Genomic DNA, 20857 nt, shown 5'->3' with positions numbered 1-20857 from the left:
ATCATACATATTGAACTACCTACAAAATCGAAATCTATTTGCTAAATTTAGCTATTGTAATCTACTTACATATATATATGTTGCATTCGGTAGTAACAATATTTTAAATAATTAAAAAACACTTATTTTACTTTGAGCCTGGCGACGTATATGATTCCATCTAAACTAAACGAACCTACAACAGACTACATTCTAAATTAGATGAGGTGGCAGGTATACCTCGTAAGACCCAGGCAGTGCCGGTCCGAGCCCTTGATCAGGGTAGAGCGAAATCGGGTTTTGGCGCCCTTCGTTGAAGTTTTCAAGCGTATTTTGGGTCCCCGCCGCACTCTTTTTTTTAAACTTTTTTTTTTCTCATTTGGTATTTGGGCGCCCCCCATGTCATCCGGCGCCTAGAGCGGCCGCTCCACTCGCTCTACCCTAGATCCGGCCCTGGACCCAGGGCAATTTTGGCGCTTTTGAATTTGGAACTTTGTTTCATTTGTATATGAGTTCAAAACTCGAATTTAATTTGTACTTGTAAAAGTACACTTACGAGGATGGTCACGAACGCACGAAAATTAATAGGTAAGTATTGAACACCCTTATTATGTAGATGAAACCCTAAATGGTCAAAAATAGTGCAATCATAAATAATTACCTAAAGTCCGTCAACCAAATCTTGTCAGTAGTAAAAGGCGGCAAATTTGAAAAATCGCGGGTTAGCAACACTGTGTTCGAATAATTCCAAAATGCGTGTCATCTGTGTTTTATCTGTGGAATGTGGATCGTGAACGACAGCCGTCACCTTATTTGTTTTCATTTGGTTTCCATTCTGAATCGTTTCTGTTTCAAGAGATATTTCTGCTGTCACCATTAAATACCAATACATTAAATAAGAATAAGCAAAGCTAAGGGGCCTACAATGTACAATCATGCTCGTTGATGGTAAACATTACTAAAAATTGAGGTTATGACAAGTACATACTGGAAGAACTCTTTCGAACTTTTAAGATTATGTTCAGTTTTTTTGTTTTAGGGTTAAAAGGCATAAATAAAATTAAAACGTATGCCTAAATCTATCCAACAAGACCATAAATTGTGTCCTGGAAACCGTCCATAGGCCCACATGTCTAATATTTTCAGCAATCAGTTGTGACTATTTACAAAGATGCAATAGAATACTACAGAGTATTATGCTTGGTTGAAGTGACCCGGTAACATTGGTAACTTCATTATATTTTTTCAATTAATGACCTGAATTATAGTGTAAGCTAAAGTGACCCTTATCTTATTTACCTGTAAATTAAATAAACACCCAAATATCAGTTGTTTTATTTTTAATATGTAATTTTACAATATATACCAATCAAAAAAATTACACAGGTATGTCATATTCATCCAGAAGAGTACACTAATTTACATTAACAAGTGGCATATTATATTGTAAATAACAAATATATGCACTATCTAATTATCTGCATTTTAATATGATTTTATTTTAGTAAACTTAGAAGACATAGTTTGTTTGATAGAGTTGTGTTTGATATCTTCAAATTTGTTCATCATTTTGATTAACATTGTTTTAACATCGCTTTTGTTTCAATTTTTTTCAATAAACCGCGAGTGACAATTTGAATTGACGTACGCAGGGCGCGCTCAGCGGAAAAAAATATCTTTTGGTTCGATGTACATTGCTGCTTTTCTTAGCGCAATACTGCTCTTTGAGTGTTGCCCTACTTTAGTTTGCTTTACATTGCTACTGACAAGATTTGGTTGACGGACTATACCTACCTACGCTTGCACTATTTATAGGGTTCCGTACACGTTCCGTACCTCAAAAGGAAAATACGGATCCCTTAAAGGATCACTTTGTTGTCCGTCCGTCCATCCATCTGTCTGTAAAGACCCTTTATCTCGTGGAGGTATCGAGTTATAATTAAAACCATACTCAGGTCTACAGTCCCTTGAAGCTGTGAAAAAATCAAACTTCTAGTTTGATTTTGCTTGCTTAGCTTGCTTAGCTTAGTTAATGTATAAATAAAACGCAAATTACGACACTCAAGGGAATCAACATTTATAGGGTACCTACCTACTTCCTGTTGACCTAGACCTATATAGAACTATGCAATTTGGCAATAAATATTGCCTTACACTACAAATACCTACAGGGTAAAATTTGTTAACCGATTTGCAAGACCGAAGTGATCCCATAAGTATTCCGTGAACAATACGGAACACTAGAAAAAAAAACATAGTTAACTTATACGGAACTCTCGGTGAGCGACTTCGACTCGCATTTGTCCGGTTTTTTTTAAGGAAGCCCTAATATTTGGGTGACTAAATACTCGAAAAAAAAAATAGAATGAAAGCTAGCTAATAAGAAAGTAGATTTATTTACCGTGTTCATGAGCGTAAGTGATCTATTTGTGCTTGGCCTAGCTGTCGTCGCGACGCACTTACGGCTTATCGGCGGACGCAGGCGTCGACAAGCGAGAAACCGTTGTTAGCTTCTGGCTCGGTATTCCCTTATCCCACTTGTCTAGTGAGTAGCAACGAACCACTTCAACCTCTTTAACAATACCTCGAGTTGCGCCAATCAGCAAACTACCGATACCGTCAACTGGGCTATAACCGCGAAAATAGAAGTTCGCAAATTGCTGGCATCTTTTATCTGTCAAGCTGTGTCCAGACGGGCTGGGCAAATCGACCGATTTGATCAGGAAAATAATTGGCACCAATCTCATCTAGCGTTCACACGTACACAATTTAATCACCAATTTGCATTCCATAGATACTAACTTCGAAAATTGGCATTTTTGTGTCCGCACCTGCTGATTTGATCGGGGAATTATAATATATTGGCTTTTGCGTCCGCACGGCCTGATTCGATCGGACAATTTCATCAGATTGGCGAAAAATTGTCTCGTCTGGACTTCACTTCACTCATTACGCCTTCTTTGGAGTAAAAGAGAAATTTCTTTCAACTTTTCTTTGGAGGGAGTGGAGGGACTGGAGGGTGAACCTGCTTCATCAAGACCTACAGCCGGAACTGCTATTGGAAAACTTCTACTGTATTCTTGCTTATATAATAAGTACCTACCTAAATCAAGCTGGTTTTACTGCTGCTACGCGTGTGTCAGACATGTCAAACTCTATTTAAAGCAAAATGATGTGTACCTATACTTGTATAGGTAGTAGTAGTAGGTAGATACCATTAGTAAATAGTAGGTAGGCAATCTTGGGTTGCTTACCCAAGATTTTTTTGCCATGGAATGGCCATGAACTAGTTATTTGTTTTACAAGGGGGCAAAGTTGTTGTTTAACCGGTTGTGCTAATCAATGATACCCGAGCAAGCGAAAGATTCCAAAATTGAACCACGAGCGTAGCGAGTGGTTCGAAAAATGGAAACTTGAGCTTTGCGAGGGTTTCAAAGCACGAAGGTTAAACAAAATTTGCCCCCGAGTGAAACACAAAATTTTCGGGGGCTCCCTTACGATTCCTTAGGCTTAGTACTTAGTACCTACGCAAACTGATCAGTGGCTAAATACGGCTGTTTGGGGGGTTAGTGTGGCCTGGCCTGGCCTCCAGTCCGTTAGTAGTTTCAGACTGTACCTACAACAATGGGTTTTATTTAAAACAAAATTTACTATACATCTGGACCCTAGTTAACGATTTATGTTCACATTAATAATGTTGCGCATCATTGCGGTAACAAAAACGGCAGGCAAAGAATATGAATAACCTTAGAAGTATCATGGTCCTTGTTTCCCAACGAAACGCCTGCCAATGTTGTAATCGAATTAAATATGTAGATACATAAATGTACATAATTATCATTAATACTACACCGCACCTAGAACTCTAAAACTTAGTTGTGTACCTACCACACCTGCCAGACGTACGCCTAGCTGGATCCAGTAATAAGGGCGTTGCTCTAGGTACCGCTAGGTACAATTTCCTGGGCTAATTCTTCGTCTATTATGTTTTTATAGATACCCTAAAAAAGTAAATACCTACTCGTGACAAATAATAATAAGAATAAAAGGCGGCACACCTCACGACACCCCAGGGCTATAACCGCGAAAATCGAATTTCGCAAATTGCGGGCATTTTTCTCTGTCACTCTATCTACGCCTGCATTAGAGTAAAGAGAAAGATCCCCGCAATTTGCGATTTTCGATTTTGGCGGTAGCCCCTCTGAGCCGCTCACACCGGTGTTGCCCTTGAGCCATCCTAGATGTCGCTTTTTGTGGGGGCCCATCTTGTGAAGTCAAGTGCGGCTGTCGTGAATCTATAGACTCTCGTTTGCAATATTTCACACACACCGTGAACTTGGTGCTGTGCGGTAGTGTGTTACGACTCCATAACTAAACTACTACAAGGTGCGGTAGTCTGTTATGGCTTTTATGGTCGTAGGACTCGTAACAAAACGCTTGATACTTAATTCTGTCGTCCTAACTAGTATCCTAAAATTTTGTTCCGCTTCAGTGGAATTAGACTACACTAGGTCTAGGTTACTTTTTAGAACGCGGTTACACCTAGTTTGTTCGGAAAGAGAAGAGTCGTGGAATGTAACGTATGGTGCCCATACATTCCACGACTCCGCACAGACTATTTAGGATTTTGAACTTAGTAAGATGATTATGGGTTATAAAAAAAAAAAAAAATTTTTGTCTTCTTTGGTAAGATTTATCAAGGGTTTTAAACCAACTTTAAGCCCCCTCCACACTCGTGCGCGAGTTCTCTAGGTCCGTGCATTTCTATCTCTATGATCCTACGACATCATTACGACATCAATAATTAAATGAATGCAGCTGTCACTGCTGTCAAACGAAATGTCAATGTCAATAGATATTTCAAACATTTCAAAATATTATTTTGAAATATGATTTATAAGCTAACTCTTCAGTATTTTACGGTATACACGGCATATTAAAGATCTCATGATGAATATGCACGATCGCATAAAAATAGTTTTAAAAATATTGAAATTTTCAACATTTTTCGGATGCAGTGGATTCCTAGTCGCCTATCCTTTCCGGCAAACATATAAATCCATTGGAAAAATAGTGAATTCTAATGTTCTCGTGACGGAGAAGAAACACACCCCCGAGTACATCTACATAGATGACCCCAGCTACGATTTGACCGTGAGGTTGGAAGAAGACAAAGCTAATAGGCAGTCAGTGGGGTGGAATCGTATTTGGAAAAGTTTGAAACATTCTCTGGCGTGGCGATTACTATGGCTGTGCAAACACGGGAATCAGGAGCAGCGAAACATCGCGCTGGTACAGTTGGCTTCGTTCAACAACAACAAGGAATGGGACTGTCTGAAACTTGCGCAGGCGATCGACAAGAACACCGCGGTGCTGCTGGCGCGCACGCGCGGCGCCGACCTGCGCTACTTCTTGCCTCCGCCGATACACGTGAGGAAGGCCGCGAAAGCGCCGGAACTACTCTCCTATAAGTTCCATGAACTTATTTTAGCTGTCCAGAATCGTCAGCATCATAGTTGTATACAGCACTTCTTATCTAAGTATTTTGCTAATGTTCAAGAACAAGCAATGGAGGCTGACAGTATTCCTGCTAAGCCAGACACTTTAAGTGAACGTGATCTGTGCTTGATGTGCTTGGATGCTTTGCATCACCATCTAAGCTTATTTAATAATAAGAATTATGAAGAAGATCACTCGGCCAAATTGTTGGCAAATATGGGCATAATGTCCTGTCTCGCTGAATTGTTGTTAAGGCATCCCAATGATGTCGATGTAGATCTTGCAGTGCTAAAAGTTCTTACTGTTTTAAGTGTTCATACTAGTCTACTCACTGCATTCTTTGAAAATGGTCTGATTAGAGAACTAGCAAGATTATTACATTCAGGAGACATCAGATTATCAAGCTCTGCAGCTGTGTGCTTGGCAAACCTGTCTGGGGAATATTGTTACCGGCCAGGGTTATATTTACTACATCCCCTGTATAGAAATACTGCAACTCCGATATGTGATACACTACTGGTTCATGGCTTGAGAGGTGGTGTTTTTGTGACCTGGAGGCAAAGAGATCAGTCCTGTAAGCCACTCGGTATTTTAGAAGGGACTTTGGCTGACCTTGAGTGTGGTGATGCTGTGCCAAAATATATAGATCAAGAGTTACAACAGGTAATGGAAGAAATAATAGAATTAGAAGATGAAGCTTTGCTTGCCAATATAGAAGTAGTCCTAGAGGATCTGCCTATTGATTCCAAAAGAGATCATGCAAGTGCTTCCTTCTACACTGTAAAAAATAAGCGCATAGGCCTGATTCAAGAGCGGCAGGACCGCTGCGTGTACACCTCTTGTTGGCCTAAGGATTGGCTTCCACAAGATTGTAATAATCTTAGGATCATTGGTGTAAATTATCTTAGCTCTCTATCAGACTGGCTGGAACGATGTCCTTTACAGGCTTCTGATATATCAGCTCGGGCTTCTGAATTACAGCCTAATTTAATTGATGCCGGAGTGGGCAGCCGAAATACCCCAATAGTGTGGCTAGCACACTCAATGGGTGGGCTCATAGTAAAACAAGTGCTGAATGTTGCTGCTCAAAGCCAGGATCCCAAAGCTAACAAACTTTGTGAATGTACCAAAGCAGTACTTTTCTATAGCACACCCCATAAGGGGAGTGCATTCGCAACCATGCCCAGAGCTGCGGCAGCAGTGTTGTGGCCATCTACGGATGTGCGCCAACTGCAAGAAAACTCGCCAGTATTATTAGAACTACATCAATTATTCCTCAAATATGCTGACAGATATAATTGGGAAACTATCAGTTTTGCAGAAAGTTTACCTACTTTGGTAACAGCATTCAAGGTTCCTGTAAATTTTGTTGAGGCTGTGTCAGCTGACTTAGGAAGAGGACCTTTCTACCAACTGCCTGTGGATCACTTGTGTATATGTAAGCCTGCAACTAGGCAAAGTATTTTGTATACGACATTGTTGGATGTCCTGCTTAGGGTGACAAACAAAGACGTATCACTAAAGTATACCAATATAGAATGGTTTATTAACATGTTATTGGAAACCTTGCAAAGAAAAAAGGGGGAAATAATGGAAGCTTTCAATGGCTCCCAAAGTAATGAAGGCCTACGCTGGTCTGAACAGTTATTATTAGATATGTTTACTGATGGATTTACTGATTAGAATAAATGTTATGAAAACACATGCTTTCCTTATATACTTTTAGAATTTTTTTTTAGTATGTTTATGGTTTCTTCCTAAGACGAACTCACGCTTGACCATATATAATTTATTGTTATTATTAGCGACCCGCCCCGGCTTCGCACGAGTTAACCTTTTGGACGCCAATGACCGATATATACGCACCGCAGGTCCAACGCCAAAGACGTATTAATCGGTCATAGACCACAGAACAACATAGACCTAGGTGCATATGCATAAAGTACAATTTCAGTTTTGACACTTCGGTGACGTGGCGTCTGAGAGACAGCTTTTGTGTTTGACACGGCGTCGAAAAGGTTAACAAATTATACATAAACCTTCCTCTTGAATCACTCTATCTATTTAAAAAACCGCATCAAAATCCGTTGCGTAATTTTAAAGATCTAAGCATACATACAGACAGCGGGAAGCGACTTTGTTTTATACTATTTAGTTATTATTTATTATAATAATACTAAGTTTAAGGATTAGATGTTTAACCGTTATAGGTAAGTAAAATAAAACAATTTGACACGTTTTTGTAATGTCTACCTATTTAATTGGCAACGTGCGAAGTCGGTGGAGTCCCCCTCCACCGACTTCGCACGTTGCCAATTAAGTGGCGTCACAAACACAGGTAATCTTATGGAATGTCCGACATTAGTACTAGTTTGGTACTAGCGGCAGCCGCTTGAACTAATATTTAGTACCTAATAGGGTTCTTCGTCCTCACTTTTTACAAAATTTAATAACACCAAAAAGCCACTTTGTGTGGCAGCCCCTTTAAAAAATCGGAGCGCAGAGCAGATAACTTTAAATTTATCAATGTGTATTCTTTCCTATTTCAATAATATTCAAGTATAATAAATTTGAATACGATGGTATATGCTAGCGTACAAGTGACATTAACGTTAGATGGCGTTGTAGATGAGTTAACAGAGCCACCTAGTTATTTATATGTGAACGAAGTAGCCTGCGGTGGCCGCTTCTCGTTAAAGTTATGCAGGGTTCAAATAGATGTCTACCTGATACAGAATACATTCTCATTTATATAAATATGTAAACATGCATTTCAGTTTAAACAAAGGTATAAATAATAATATTGCCAGATAATGTTGTAACCTATTAAAGTCTATTTTTTTATTCGGTAGACTGAAATGACAGTTAATAGTATGAAATGACATTTCATGTTCATACTATTAACTGTCATTTCAGAACATGAAATGTCATTTCAGTCTACCGAATAAAAAAATAGACTAGCTTTGTAAAAATAGATTTTACTTCTTTACAAACTAGCACTTTGTAAGTCTCTTATGTCCTCGCGTACCTACCTATTTCAACATTTACAATTTCGAAGATTGGATTAGAAGGACTCACCCTGGGTCTTACGGGTATATACTTGTATTTTTATCACAATATTTGTAGGTATGCTTATGACTTTAAATAGGTATTTGATATGAGCACCGATTAAAAGTGACACCTAGCTGGTGAATACCTTAACTAAATAGCTTAACGGTCTGCTCGGGTGATTATTATGTCATGATTTATAAACTAGATGTCTTATAGTGACTAATAAATTATAAACTTTTAATTAGCTTGCAGATTCATTTATCTTCAAAATTCATTCATCTACGAAAGATATACAGTGGAAACTGGATAAGTGGAACCTGGGTTAGTGGAAAACCTCTTTAAGTGGACCCAAGTTCTCGGTTCCAGTCCCTTGGCAACGAATTACCTCTATGAGTGGAATTTTGGGACCTCTATAAGCGGAATCCATTTTTTCGAAAATGTCTTATTTTTACCTCTGTAACTGGAAGCAGCCGTCTCCAAAACCTCTATGAGTGGAATATCTCGGCGTTATAAAATTTGTAATTTTTAATAAACCGTCACAAGGAGTAGTTTGTTTTGTTAACATTATGGTTCGTGTTTTAACTACGTATTTTGTATGAGATCACACATCGTTCAGTTTGGTTCTTTTAGCCGTGTGGTAAAATGAGACTCAGGTTAACAAACCAAAATGACGGATTTTTTTCATTAAAGTACAATCGGTACATTGATTTATTTAACCATACTGGTTTCTCTTGCATAAATAAATATTAGGAGTGATTTTGTTTAATTGATTTTGTTTTTGAAATTTTGAAAATTGTATACGAGTACTGTGGATTATTTACAGTATTGCTTTTTTTAAAGTCAGGAATACATACCTATTTTTTTTGTTAATACATACATATCTACATACATATTTAATAAAAGATGTTTATTTAAGTCTTGATCTTTTATTTGACCATACTATACGTGACCTCTATAAGCGACATTACTAGCATCCACAACCTCTATTAGCGAGAGCCTCTGTAAGTGAGAAAACGTTTAATTTGAACCTGGTTAAGTGGAAAACTGGATAAATGGAAAACCTGGATAAGCGGAACTAAACAGCCGGTCCCTTGCGATTCCACTTATCCAGTTTCCACTGTATGTAGGTATGTAACTAGCTTCTTATAAGATAAGTAAAGTCTAAGGAAAAAACGTTCTTCGGAAATCAAGAAATAGTTATTTATTTACGATACTAGTGCGGAAAGAGGAAATTCGAAACGAGTGGCGATCTGGCGATTAAATCGACACGAGTAGCGAATTACCTATTCGCACGTGTATCGTACAACGTTTTACAGTACATAGGTATATAGCACTTTTAACTTTCGACATAAGTATGTACGCACGGAAAGTGCTATTTCCCGCACTAGTGCGGGAAAGTAGCACCATATGTACTGTAAAAGTTATTTTCAAATATAGATATATGATGGTGCCACACCTTTGGCCTATACTCGGGTAGATGGCGTTGGCGACACCGTTTGATATTTAACAATTTTAACACATCAGTGAAGGAACATCATTCATCATTTTCATTTTTACTTTTAATCGTGTGTCGATAGATGGCAGTAAATTTACTGTGGTTACAAAATTTACTATAACAATAACCCTCTATATCAATACAATAATTATATGTATTCTCTTGATTCTCTTTGACTTACATAAAGGCATATGCTGTAGGAAGTTCAGGGACTGCAATGCAAACGGTAGCGTGCCCCATCATTGTTATAGCTGGCAGGCGATCTTACATAGCTTAGGTTAGGTACACTGTACCTGGTACAGTCGACGTCAAAGACATATATTCATTTTTCGCCATATTACAAGGGAGTAAGGTGCAAAAATGTAAATGTATTTTTGACGCCGACTGTACAAAAATAAAATCTTAACCTTTGGGACGCCAATATAATATATACAATGACCGATATATCCGCACCGTAGGTTCAACGCCAAAGACCGATTAATCGGTCACAGACCACAGAGCAACATAGACCTACATGTATATGCATAAAGTTCAATTTCAGTTTTGACACTTCGGTGACGTGGCGTCAGCGTGACAGGTTTTGTGTTAGACACGGCGTAGAAAAGGTTAAACTGATATTTTTAACACTTATTAGGTGCATCCCTAAAAGGTCTGAAATTATGATTTTGGATATGGATGCGGAATAAATTTAGAATATAGAGATAGACTATGACATTTCGTTTTCCTATACACACAAGACCGAGCTGATCCCATAAATAAGTGTGTGTGTAAAATGACAAAATTTATCACAAAATCACAATACATTGGAAACTTTAAAAAATTATGGGATTAATAAAAAAATACAACAACTTAAAGTTTCAAAAAAAATATTTTTTAAACTTCCAAATAGGAAGCAATAATGGTACCATTCGATTCCCTAAATTTTTAATAAAAAAAAGTATTGCTACAATATACATAAACGCAATATTTTACCGACAATATCGCAATTTCCTTGTTTTCCATACATCGAAACGGCTTCTTTTAACGGCGTTACATGGTGACGTCACGATGTATTGCCATTTTGTTAGAAGCGTTTCGTCAGTAAAGTGCAGTACGGCTACCATCAGTTTGGCACTGACATAAACGCCATCTAGAACGTAATTCACTTTCTATACATCTCGCTCGTACTCGCATATTAGTGCGAGCGAGATGTATAGAAAGTAAATTACGTTCTCGATAGCGTTTATGACAGTTTTGATACTGTCAGTGACTCATGGTACGGGCTCGGGTGCCAGACTTTGACCATCATTTGTGACTTTTGTATTGTTTTAAGACAATGGGTCCCGTACAGACATTTGATCCTCAAAACAAACCTGATCAACTGATACCATTCATAAAAAATGACAAATTACCCTATTATAAAGCCAGTACTTACTTGTTAGTATGTAGGGGAAACTGGGGAGGGTTGATCACCCCTTTTGTTTTTAGCATACATTTTCTTAACTATTTGTAGTATTGAAAAACTTTATAGACCATACGATTCAGAATTTATCTCTTCATTAATAGTTTGAATTAGAACAGATTTGTGCAATAAATTAGACCATTATTTAATGAAAACCCATACTGTTGACTTTTACCATGTGTCCCCTATGTAAGGGAGACTTGTTTACCCCTAGTCGGGAGCCTTGATCCTAGGGGGATCAAGTGACCCTAGTTCTTGGGACACATGGTAAACAGATTTTTACCATGTCTCCCCATACCAGATTCTCATTGATTATATAACTCGGATCGCTATTAGCAATGCATCTATAATTTGTAAAATACACAGCAAACATATATATATATAGCATCTTCCATGCTTTGAAGTTGTACTTCCGGTAATCAGATGTCTAAGCCGAAGGGATCAAGTCTTCCAGATTTGGGGACACTTGGTAAAAAGATTTTAAGCGGCAATGTCATATTTCGAGGGTAGTATCTACATTAATTTATTCACTTTATCTACAGAAAATTAATATATGAAGATATCAAACACATATTAGTCCATAATCTTATACTTTTAAAAAACAATGTAATCGTATTATCCATAAAACAATATAAAATAGGGAATCAATTTTTGAACCAAAAAAAAAGTTAAAAAAATTTTAGCGTCAGATACAGCAATTTTAAATTTTTTACCCATCTCTGGTCGTTATTGTTTACTATAATAAATAAGTTTAGAAATTTACTGCTCACGTTTCGAGGACGGTGTTTGAGCTGCATAATCCTAAAATCCTTTCTATGGACCGTCGGTTCTATAGTACATAAGGTCGGAAAGCCATTGAAATAGCATTTCATCCATAAAAACAAATATCGCCGGTTGAAAACCAAATATCGTTATAAGTGTTGTTTGTCGACCGAGTAACATCCCCTGTGTGTAAAACGTTTAACTTGATAAACAAGACCAAGTGCGGGTAGTTCGTAAAATGTTGATGTCAACTTTAGTTAGTCTTTTCAAAGGCCACGGGGATAATTCCGTTTTCGGAGTTCGGAGTCGGTTGTATAATTAAAAACTGAATTATACGCCATTAAATCCCGTTTTAATAAACAATAATGAGTCAAAAACCTTGAAAGTTTAAATCAGTGTTTCTCTGGTCGTACTTTTGCGGCATGATTTACTAAAGAAAAGAAAATATTTATGATAGCTCTATGAATCATTTTGTAAGTAAATTTATTACAATGTATACTTGATCGCTTTGGGGGTGACATGATCCCGGAATCATATCTCCCCTGAAGAAAAAGACAAAGTCTCCCCATACATAGTAAGATTATAAAACGTGCCGTACTCGAAACGTGTGTTCGCGTATATCAATGTAATCCAAGTTAATTATCACTTCAATAAACAACAAATAAAATAAGCACACTCACTAACATCATTTCCATCTCATATTATAAAATAAATCCAGTTAAAGCTTACCGAAAATTGAATATAGTACGCAGAAAATCTTTCACCGTCCGCCATTTTTGAACCACTGACTTTTCCGATACAGTGCCATGACAGAACGTGAAGTTAGGAACGAATGAATGAGTGTTACCAGTGCAAAAAAATGTATCTCGTTTGGTTTGATTAAAAATGAAGTTTACCAAGTGTCCCCTAGGGATCGACCCTCCCCACCCTCACCTACATAATAAATTAATAATACCTAATCTAATAATGAACTGATCTGGGCGCGTAGCCAACGTGCCAATCGTTAACGCTCCGTAGCGTAGCGTAGTCGTCTCTCTCTATCACTCTTCTCTTCCCCACTAGCGCGAAAGTGACAGTTGTGTTTCGTTCACTACGGAGCGTTAACGATTGCACGTTGGCTATACGCACCCGTGGATCGCTCTATGTGGCTTATGCTATGTTCTTTTTTAGGGTTCCGTACCCAAAGGGTAAAAACGGGACCCTATTACTAAGACTCCGCTGTCCGTCCGTCCGTCCGTCCGTCTGTCACCAGGCTGTACCTCACGAACCGTGATAGCTAGACAGTTGAAATTTAAACAGATGATGTATTTCTGTTGCCGCTATAACAACAAATACTAAAAACAGAATAAAATAAAGATTTAAGTGGGGCTCCCATACAACAAACTTGATTTTTGACCGAAGTTAAGCAACGTCGGGCGGGGTCAGTACTTGGATGGGTGACCGTTTTTTTGCTTTTTTTTTGCTTGTTTTGCTCTATTTTTTGTTGATGGTGCGGAACCCTCCGTGCGCGAGTCCGACTCGCACTTGACCGGTTTTTAGTTAAGTGACTTCCAATTAAATGAATTTGAGAAGACAGCTTTACTCGCAATTACCATTTCTACAGTAATTATCTATCTTACAAATAACACTAAAGTGTAAACGCACAGGGCAAACGTGGGTAATTCAGCGGCCTTCGTAAAGGTAGGTAGGTACATTTCGATTAGATTTATAAAAGTACCTCACCTTGACATGCAACTAGCCTCCGAGCAGATCGATATCGCGACGCGCTACTTGCAGCTTTGACGAGACTCAATTATTTAAAAGCATCGCGTGCATAGCTTCTCTATTTTATTCATAGATAGCACATATTTATATAATTTAAGTATGTCAATTTGTTTTAACTAGATTGTTATTAGTTCAGTTAAATACTATTAAGTATTTTTTTTATCAGATATCATATTATTAACTATTTTTGTAACTGGATTTTTCAGTTTGTTTGAATATCTCTGTCATTTTTATAACGGCCTGAAAACGTTCAAGCAACTGCGCTGTCGCGGCAATGTCGCTGCCCAGGCTCGACGAGATAAGTAGTTGAGTAAAAGCGACGTTCGCAAATCGCCAGAGATGGTGTAATATTAAAATTTGAATAGTAATTTTAATAATTTCTCAATATTTCATGTTTGATTTAATTTGCTATCACTAATATGCTTCATTCACCTTTAGCGATTAACCATAGGTAGGTGTTGGAAGGCATATCCATGTATGTAGGTAGCTTAATGAATGTAGGTACCTAATACAGACTACAGTCCTACACTACATCTACCTATATGAATATGTACATAGTACCTAATATGAAAATGCCTGGCATCTGATCACTTGATTAGTCAGCAAGTAAAGTCGCACTCCACTTCGGTCAAATTGAGCAAGTCGGTAAATATAAATTTCCTAATTATAATTTTGACGAGAACACAGCGCAGTGCCGCATGTGGCGCGTTGGCTTTCCTCCAGCTTTATATTTAAACAGACCGGTATCTACTGACATTATATGAAAGGGTTTTGAAATATTCCAAATCGTATCCACACACAAATATTTCATAATCAGTAGATTCGGAAATAAATCTTTTCGCCGTTCAACTTATCAAACAGGCTGAACTCGAAGGCCTTTGCCTGTACTTGCGTGTGTAAGGACGCTGGATTTTAAGCTATGCTACTGTTCTAACGATTATATTTTGCACAGTTTTCTCAGCTCTAATAATAAATAATATCTGGGTGACCGAGCTTCGCTCGGAAAACATATAATAACTCGGGAATGCGAGTTTTCCCAGAGATAAGACCTAGCTAGATCGATTTTTCGCCCCCGAAAACCCCTATATACCAAATTTCATCGAAATCGTTAGAGCCGTTTCCGAGATCCCCGAAATATATATATATATATATATACATATATATATATATATATATATATATATATATATATATATATATATATATAAATAAATAAATAAATAAATAAACAAGAATTGCTCGTTTAAAGGTATTAGATAAATGTATCTTCAAAAACTTCTGACACCTGTGCCCTCTGTTTATCAAAATCTTATAACTTGTAATATTTTCATCTATATATATAAATGCAAGTGTCCTGACTGACTGACTGACTGACTGACTGACTGAATGACTGATTCATCAACGCAGAGCCGAAACTACAAAAGCTAGAAAGTTGAAATTTGCACACTAGGTTGCATTTATAAAGTGTACAAGAGATAAGAAGCGATTTTGAAAAATTCAACCCCTAAGGGGGTTAAAAACAGGATGAAAAGTTGTATGGGGTACAAGTTTTATTTTAAGCTAGGAATTTAAAACTTTGTAAAAATGTATTATATTAAAAAACAAGAAAACTAATTTCAGCGTTTTTGAAAATTCATCCCCCAAGGTGGTGAAAAAGGGGTTGAAAGTTTGTATGGAGATCAAATATTTTTGTGAGTGTGGGACTTGAAACTTTGTATATGGGGATATTATTATAAGACAAGAAAAGTAATTTCAGCGTTTTTGAAAATTCATCCCCTAACAGGGTTAAAAAGGGGTTGAAAGATTGAATCCATTACAAATGCTTTGAAACTTCTTAGAAAGGCATAATAGCCGATTACAAAATAAAGTAATTGCGACGTTTGTGGAAATTCAACCCCTAAGGGGGTTAAAAAGGGGATGAAAGTTCGTCTTGGGGTGCAAATTTCATTTTAAGCTAGGAACTTGAAACTTTGCAAATAGATATTAAATTTAAATACAAGAAAACTAATTTCAGCGTTTTAGAAAATTCATCCCCTAAGGTGGTGAAAAAAGGGTTGAAAGTTTGTATGGATATCAAACATTTTTTCGAGCGCGGGACTTGAATCTATGTATTTGGGGATATTATTAAAAGACAAGAAAATTAATTTCAGCCTTTTGTAAAATTCATCCCCTAACAGGGTTAAAAAGAGGTTGAAAGTTTGTATGTGGTTCAAATTTTATTTTAAGCTAGGTACTTGAAAGTTCGTAAAAAGATATATTATTAAAATGCAAGAAAACTAATTTCAGCGTTTTTGAAAATTCATCCCCTAAGGTCGTGAAAAAAGGGTGAAAGTTTGTATGGATATCAAACATTTTTTCGAGCGCGGGACTGGAATCTTTGTATTTGGGGATATTATGTAATTTCAGCGTTTTGTAAAATTCATCCCCTAACAGGGTTAAAAAGGGGTTGAAAGTTTGAATCCATTACAAATGCTTTGAACCTTCTTAGAAAGGCATAATAGCCGATGACAAAAAAAAGTAATGACGACGTTTTAGGAAATTCATCCCCTAAGGGGGTTAAAAAGGGGATGAAAGTTTGTCTTGGGGTGCAAATTTTATTTTAAGCTAGGACCTTGAAACTTCACAAAAAGGTATTAAATTAAAAAACAAGAAAATCAATTTCAGTGTTTTTAAAAATTCATCCCCCGAGGTGGTGAAAAAGGGGTTGAAAGTTTGTACGGAGATCAAATATTTATGAGAGTGCGGGACTTGAATCTTTGTATAAAGCGATATTATTAGAACTCAAGAAAAGTAAATTCAGCGTTTCTAAAAATTCATCCCTTAAAAGAGTTAAAAAGGGGTTAATAGATTGTATTAGGGTTTAAATTTTATTTTAAGCTACGAATTTGTAACTTCGTAAAAAGTTATTTCATTAAAAGAGAAGAAAATTGATTCCAGCGTTTTCCAAAATTCATCCTTTAAGGTGGTGAAAACGGGGTTGAAAATTTATATGGAGGTTAAATATTTTTTTAAGTGCGGGATTTGTATCTATGTATAATAACATATTATTAGAATACGAGAAAAGTAATTTCAGCATTTTTAAAAATTCATCTTCTAAAAGGTTTCAAAAGGGGTTGAAAGTTTGTATAAGGTTAAAATTTTATTAAAAGCTAGGAACTTGAAACTTCGTAAAAAGGTATTTTATTATAAAACAAGAAAACATATTTCAGCGTTTTTAAAAATGTATCTTCCGAGGTGGTGAAAAAGGGGTTGAAAGTTTGTATGGAGATCAAATATTTTTGAGAGTGCGGGACCTGAATCTTTGTACAAAGCCATATTATTAAAACACAAGAAAAGTAAATTCAGCGTTTTTAAAAATTCGTCCTTTAAAAGGGTTAAAAAGGGGTTGAAAGTTTGTAGAGGGTTCAAATTTTATTTAAAGCTAGGAAATTGAAACTTCGTAAAATGGTTTTTTATTAAAAAACAAGATAACACATTTCAGTGTTTTTAAAAATTCATCCCCCGAGGTTGTGAAAAAGGGGTTCAAAGTTTGTATGGAGATCAAATATTTTTGAGAGTGCGGGACCTGAATCTTTGTGTAGATCTATATTATTAGAACACAAGAAAAGTAATTTCAGCGTTTTTAAAAATTCATCCCTTAAAAGGGTTAAAAATGAATTGAAAGTTTGTATAGGGTTCAAATTTTATTTAAAGCTAGGAACTTGAAACTTCGTCAAAAGGTATTTTATTATAAGAAAATAAAACTAATTTCAGAGTTTTTGATAATTCATCCCACAAGGTGGAGAAAAAGGGGTTGAAAATTTGTATGGAGGTCAAACATTTATTTGAGTGCGCGACTTGAATCGTTGTATAAAGGCAAGAAACAAGAAACGTCATTTCAGCGTTTTTAAAAATTCATCCCCTTTAAAGGTTTGAAGTTGGTAGAGGGTTCAAATTTTATTTAAAGCGGAACTTCAAACTTCGTAAATAGGTAGTAGGTTTTATTAAATACAGACTGGACTTGAAAATCTTCTGGGGGTTGAGAGGGATTATATCGAGAACAATTTTATTCAGTTTGGGGCTTTAAACTTTGTAGCCAGGTTGTGAAAGACAAATCTCATGTATAATAATTAACAAATGATTAACCGTCCCTACTGCTATCTTTTGCTGCATAATGTTCTAAGCTAATGTAGAATATATAACCACCAATATACATCCACACGCGTACGAAGTCGCTGGCAACAGCTAGTATTTCATAAGTGGAAGTCCCTTTGTAACAAAAGCTGTCAAAAAGGGACTTCCACTTGTATTACAAGATACAAGCTTTTGATAAACAGGGCACTGGAGCCCGTTTATCAAATGATTGTAACTTGTAATTGTAATGATGGAAGTCCCTTTCTAACCAAAGCTGTCAAAAAGTGACATCCGTTTGTATTACAAGTTACAAGTTTTGAGCAGCCCCTGGCACCTGTAAAAAGTTCGAAAAAATAAAAAGTTCGATCTTCATTTGCTTTCACCTTTTCGACGCCGTTCAAACACAAAAGCTGACTCAGACGCCACGTAACCGCGCGAAGTGTCAAAACTGAAATTGGACTATATGCATATGCACGTAGGTCTATGTTTTTCTGTGATGGTATGTGACGGATTAATCCGTAGTTGGTGTTGGACCTACGGTGCGGATATATCCGTCATTGGCGTCGAAATGGTTAAAAACAGATATTATGTAGGTAACTCCTACACGGAGACGACCTCTGGTGTAGAATAGATTTAAATTGCTCTAACAGCTCGTAGCCTTGCGGCACCTGCAAATTTACGTAGACCGAGCATATTAAGCAATGCCGGCCTTGGTCCTAGCACTACATGAGAGTTCTTTGAAAAACTTCCTAAGCATAAAATGCATTAGTGGCCAACATATCTTGCCCATTCATTTAAAGGTGATATTCGGATCCACGTAGTTTACCTTCCTGCCGGGCTAGCACATGATTGACGCGACAGTATCTCGCGGCGAGATAAACTACCCGTCGCTCTTTTATTATCATACTTAGTTATAGAAAGACTGGTAGTCTGGTGAGGTCAGGAGCTGCCGGGTGGTTATGGACCAGCATATCTCTAAATACTTATTATTTATTTATTTATATCTGTTTGATTTTGATTATTTATTCCTTCGAATGTTCACAAGGTAATATATTGGTGCAGTCATCCTTAAAGCCCGGACTCGAGGCCCCACACACGCCAGACGCGTCAGAATAGGTATTTATCAAATTTAAGCTAGAATCTATACCTGTCCGCAATAACCTCGGCGTGATTAAAATTTAACTACTGAAATTAATGCAACATTTAAGATTTTAGTTGTCGATTAAAAAAATGTTTCGGTATTTGCTAAGGTACCTACCTTATTATCTGTACCTACAAAATGTGGTCATGCGTTGTAATTGTAATGGAACTCAGATGTGGTACAAGTAGTATCAAATTGTTTATTATATAAAGTAACGACAAAACTACAACTCTATGACTTTAGAAGCCAAACCTTGACCAGGTTTTTACTCGGATCGAGGTCATTTGACCTTGTATAGGTCTCTAACAAAAAACATCGGGGCCTTAGAGAAATATTAGACACGATACGACGCGAGTAAGTATGTTAAATCCTATCAAAAACATAAATGTCAAATGAGAGTAGGCTCAGAGAACGGAGTAGTTATTTGAAAATTCGTAGCGCTTTCTTAGATCACAATACGGTTGTAAACATTTTATTAGAAATCTCGAGGCCTTTTTTCTCTAGGGACTTCAGAGATTAGAATCCTGAGTTTTTATTATCATGCCGTTTAAAATAACACTGTCTCTTCCGACTCCTTTAAAAGTCCTATTAATTTAATTTGATATTATTAATACCGTAACTTAACTCAGCTGTGACAAACTTTAAGTACTTTAGTCGGCCACATAGGTATTTACATAGTACATAGCTGTGCAAATAAAACCACCTAAATAATCGAAATTCGAGGCAAATTAGGTACCTAATAGTTATCGGTGAGGCAAACTAAAAAGCGGGCCAAGGTTTGTCAATAGCGCCGGCGACGCCGACGATAAGCACGGCAGTTATCGGGACCAAGCAGTTGCGGCAATTCTAGAGCTGGTACTGGCAGGGGCAGCCTCAGGGCCCCGCATACTGACGAAACCCTAAAATATTATAAAATCGAACTATGTATGTACAAGACGAGTTACTTAGCGACTCAACACTAGTACAAGTAGGTACCTATACCTCCAAACTTCAAACAAAAGAATTCGCCTGTCGTGCCGTGATTAGGGTTGCCAGATGGTCGGGATTTGGCGGGATTCTCCCGATTTTTAGCATGTGTTCCCGATTCCCGACAAAGTGAAAATTGTCCTGAAAAACAGCTTCACGTTAAATAGTGAAAAAGGCGAAAAAAGTGTAAAATCGGTAAAAAGTAACATAAAATACATGTGGCAAGCGCAAGCTAAGAAATACCTAAATTAGTTCCTTTTTTTATTTATTATTGATACCTAATAAGTATAAGTATGATAAATTATAATATAGGTAGATAATGAGAAGACATTTTTATTGTTTGCTCAAGATCTCAAATTATTTATACTATTTTTATATAAAAACGTCTATGGGCAGAGCAGCTGGCCTGACGAAGTGCCAACTGCCAATAATGTAATATATCGTTGTTTTTGATACAATTACTTTAATAATTGGAATGTTTTTTTTCCCGACTTAAGTCCCAAAATCCCGAAAAATGGATATGAATTCCCGATAATAGCGCCTTTCGATCTGGCAACCCTAGCCGTGATGTATACCGCTGAAATGCTCCAGACCAATGTTAGGTACCTACATCGGTATCTATAATATTCTAATCAGTGCTTTAGGT

The 20857-nt window shown here is 37.0% G+C and overlaps 1 protein-coding gene across 1 annotated transcript; it reads left to right on the top strand.

Annotated features, from left to right (window-relative positions):
• Window positions 1-4900: 4900 nt before the first annotated feature.
• On the top strand, window positions 4901-7178 carry LOC134661752 (protein SERAC1). The gene has a single exon (XM_063517935.1). The coding sequence runs from the start codon at window positions 4927-4929 to the stop codon at window positions 7159-7161; it is 2235 nt and encodes a 744-aa protein (XP_063374005.1). The 5' UTR covers window positions 4901-4926; the 3' UTR covers window positions 7162-7178.
• Window positions 7179-20857: the final 13679 nt, after the last annotated feature.

This window comes from Cydia amplana, chromosome Z (assembly GCF_948474715.1).
Source record: "Cydia amplana chromosome Z, ilCydAmpl1.1, whole genome shotgun sequence".
In the NCBI taxonomy this organism is placed as follows: Eukaryota; Metazoa; Arthropoda; class Insecta; order Lepidoptera; family Tortricidae; genus Cydia; species Cydia amplana.
This window is presented reverse-complemented; position numbering and strand designations above follow the sequence as displayed.

What these genes read in the sequence shown, in the direction of transcription:
- LOC134661752 (XM_063517935.1), top strand. Translation starts at nt 4,927, where the DNA reads ATGATGAATATGCACGATCGCATAAAAATAGTTTTAAAAATATTGAAA.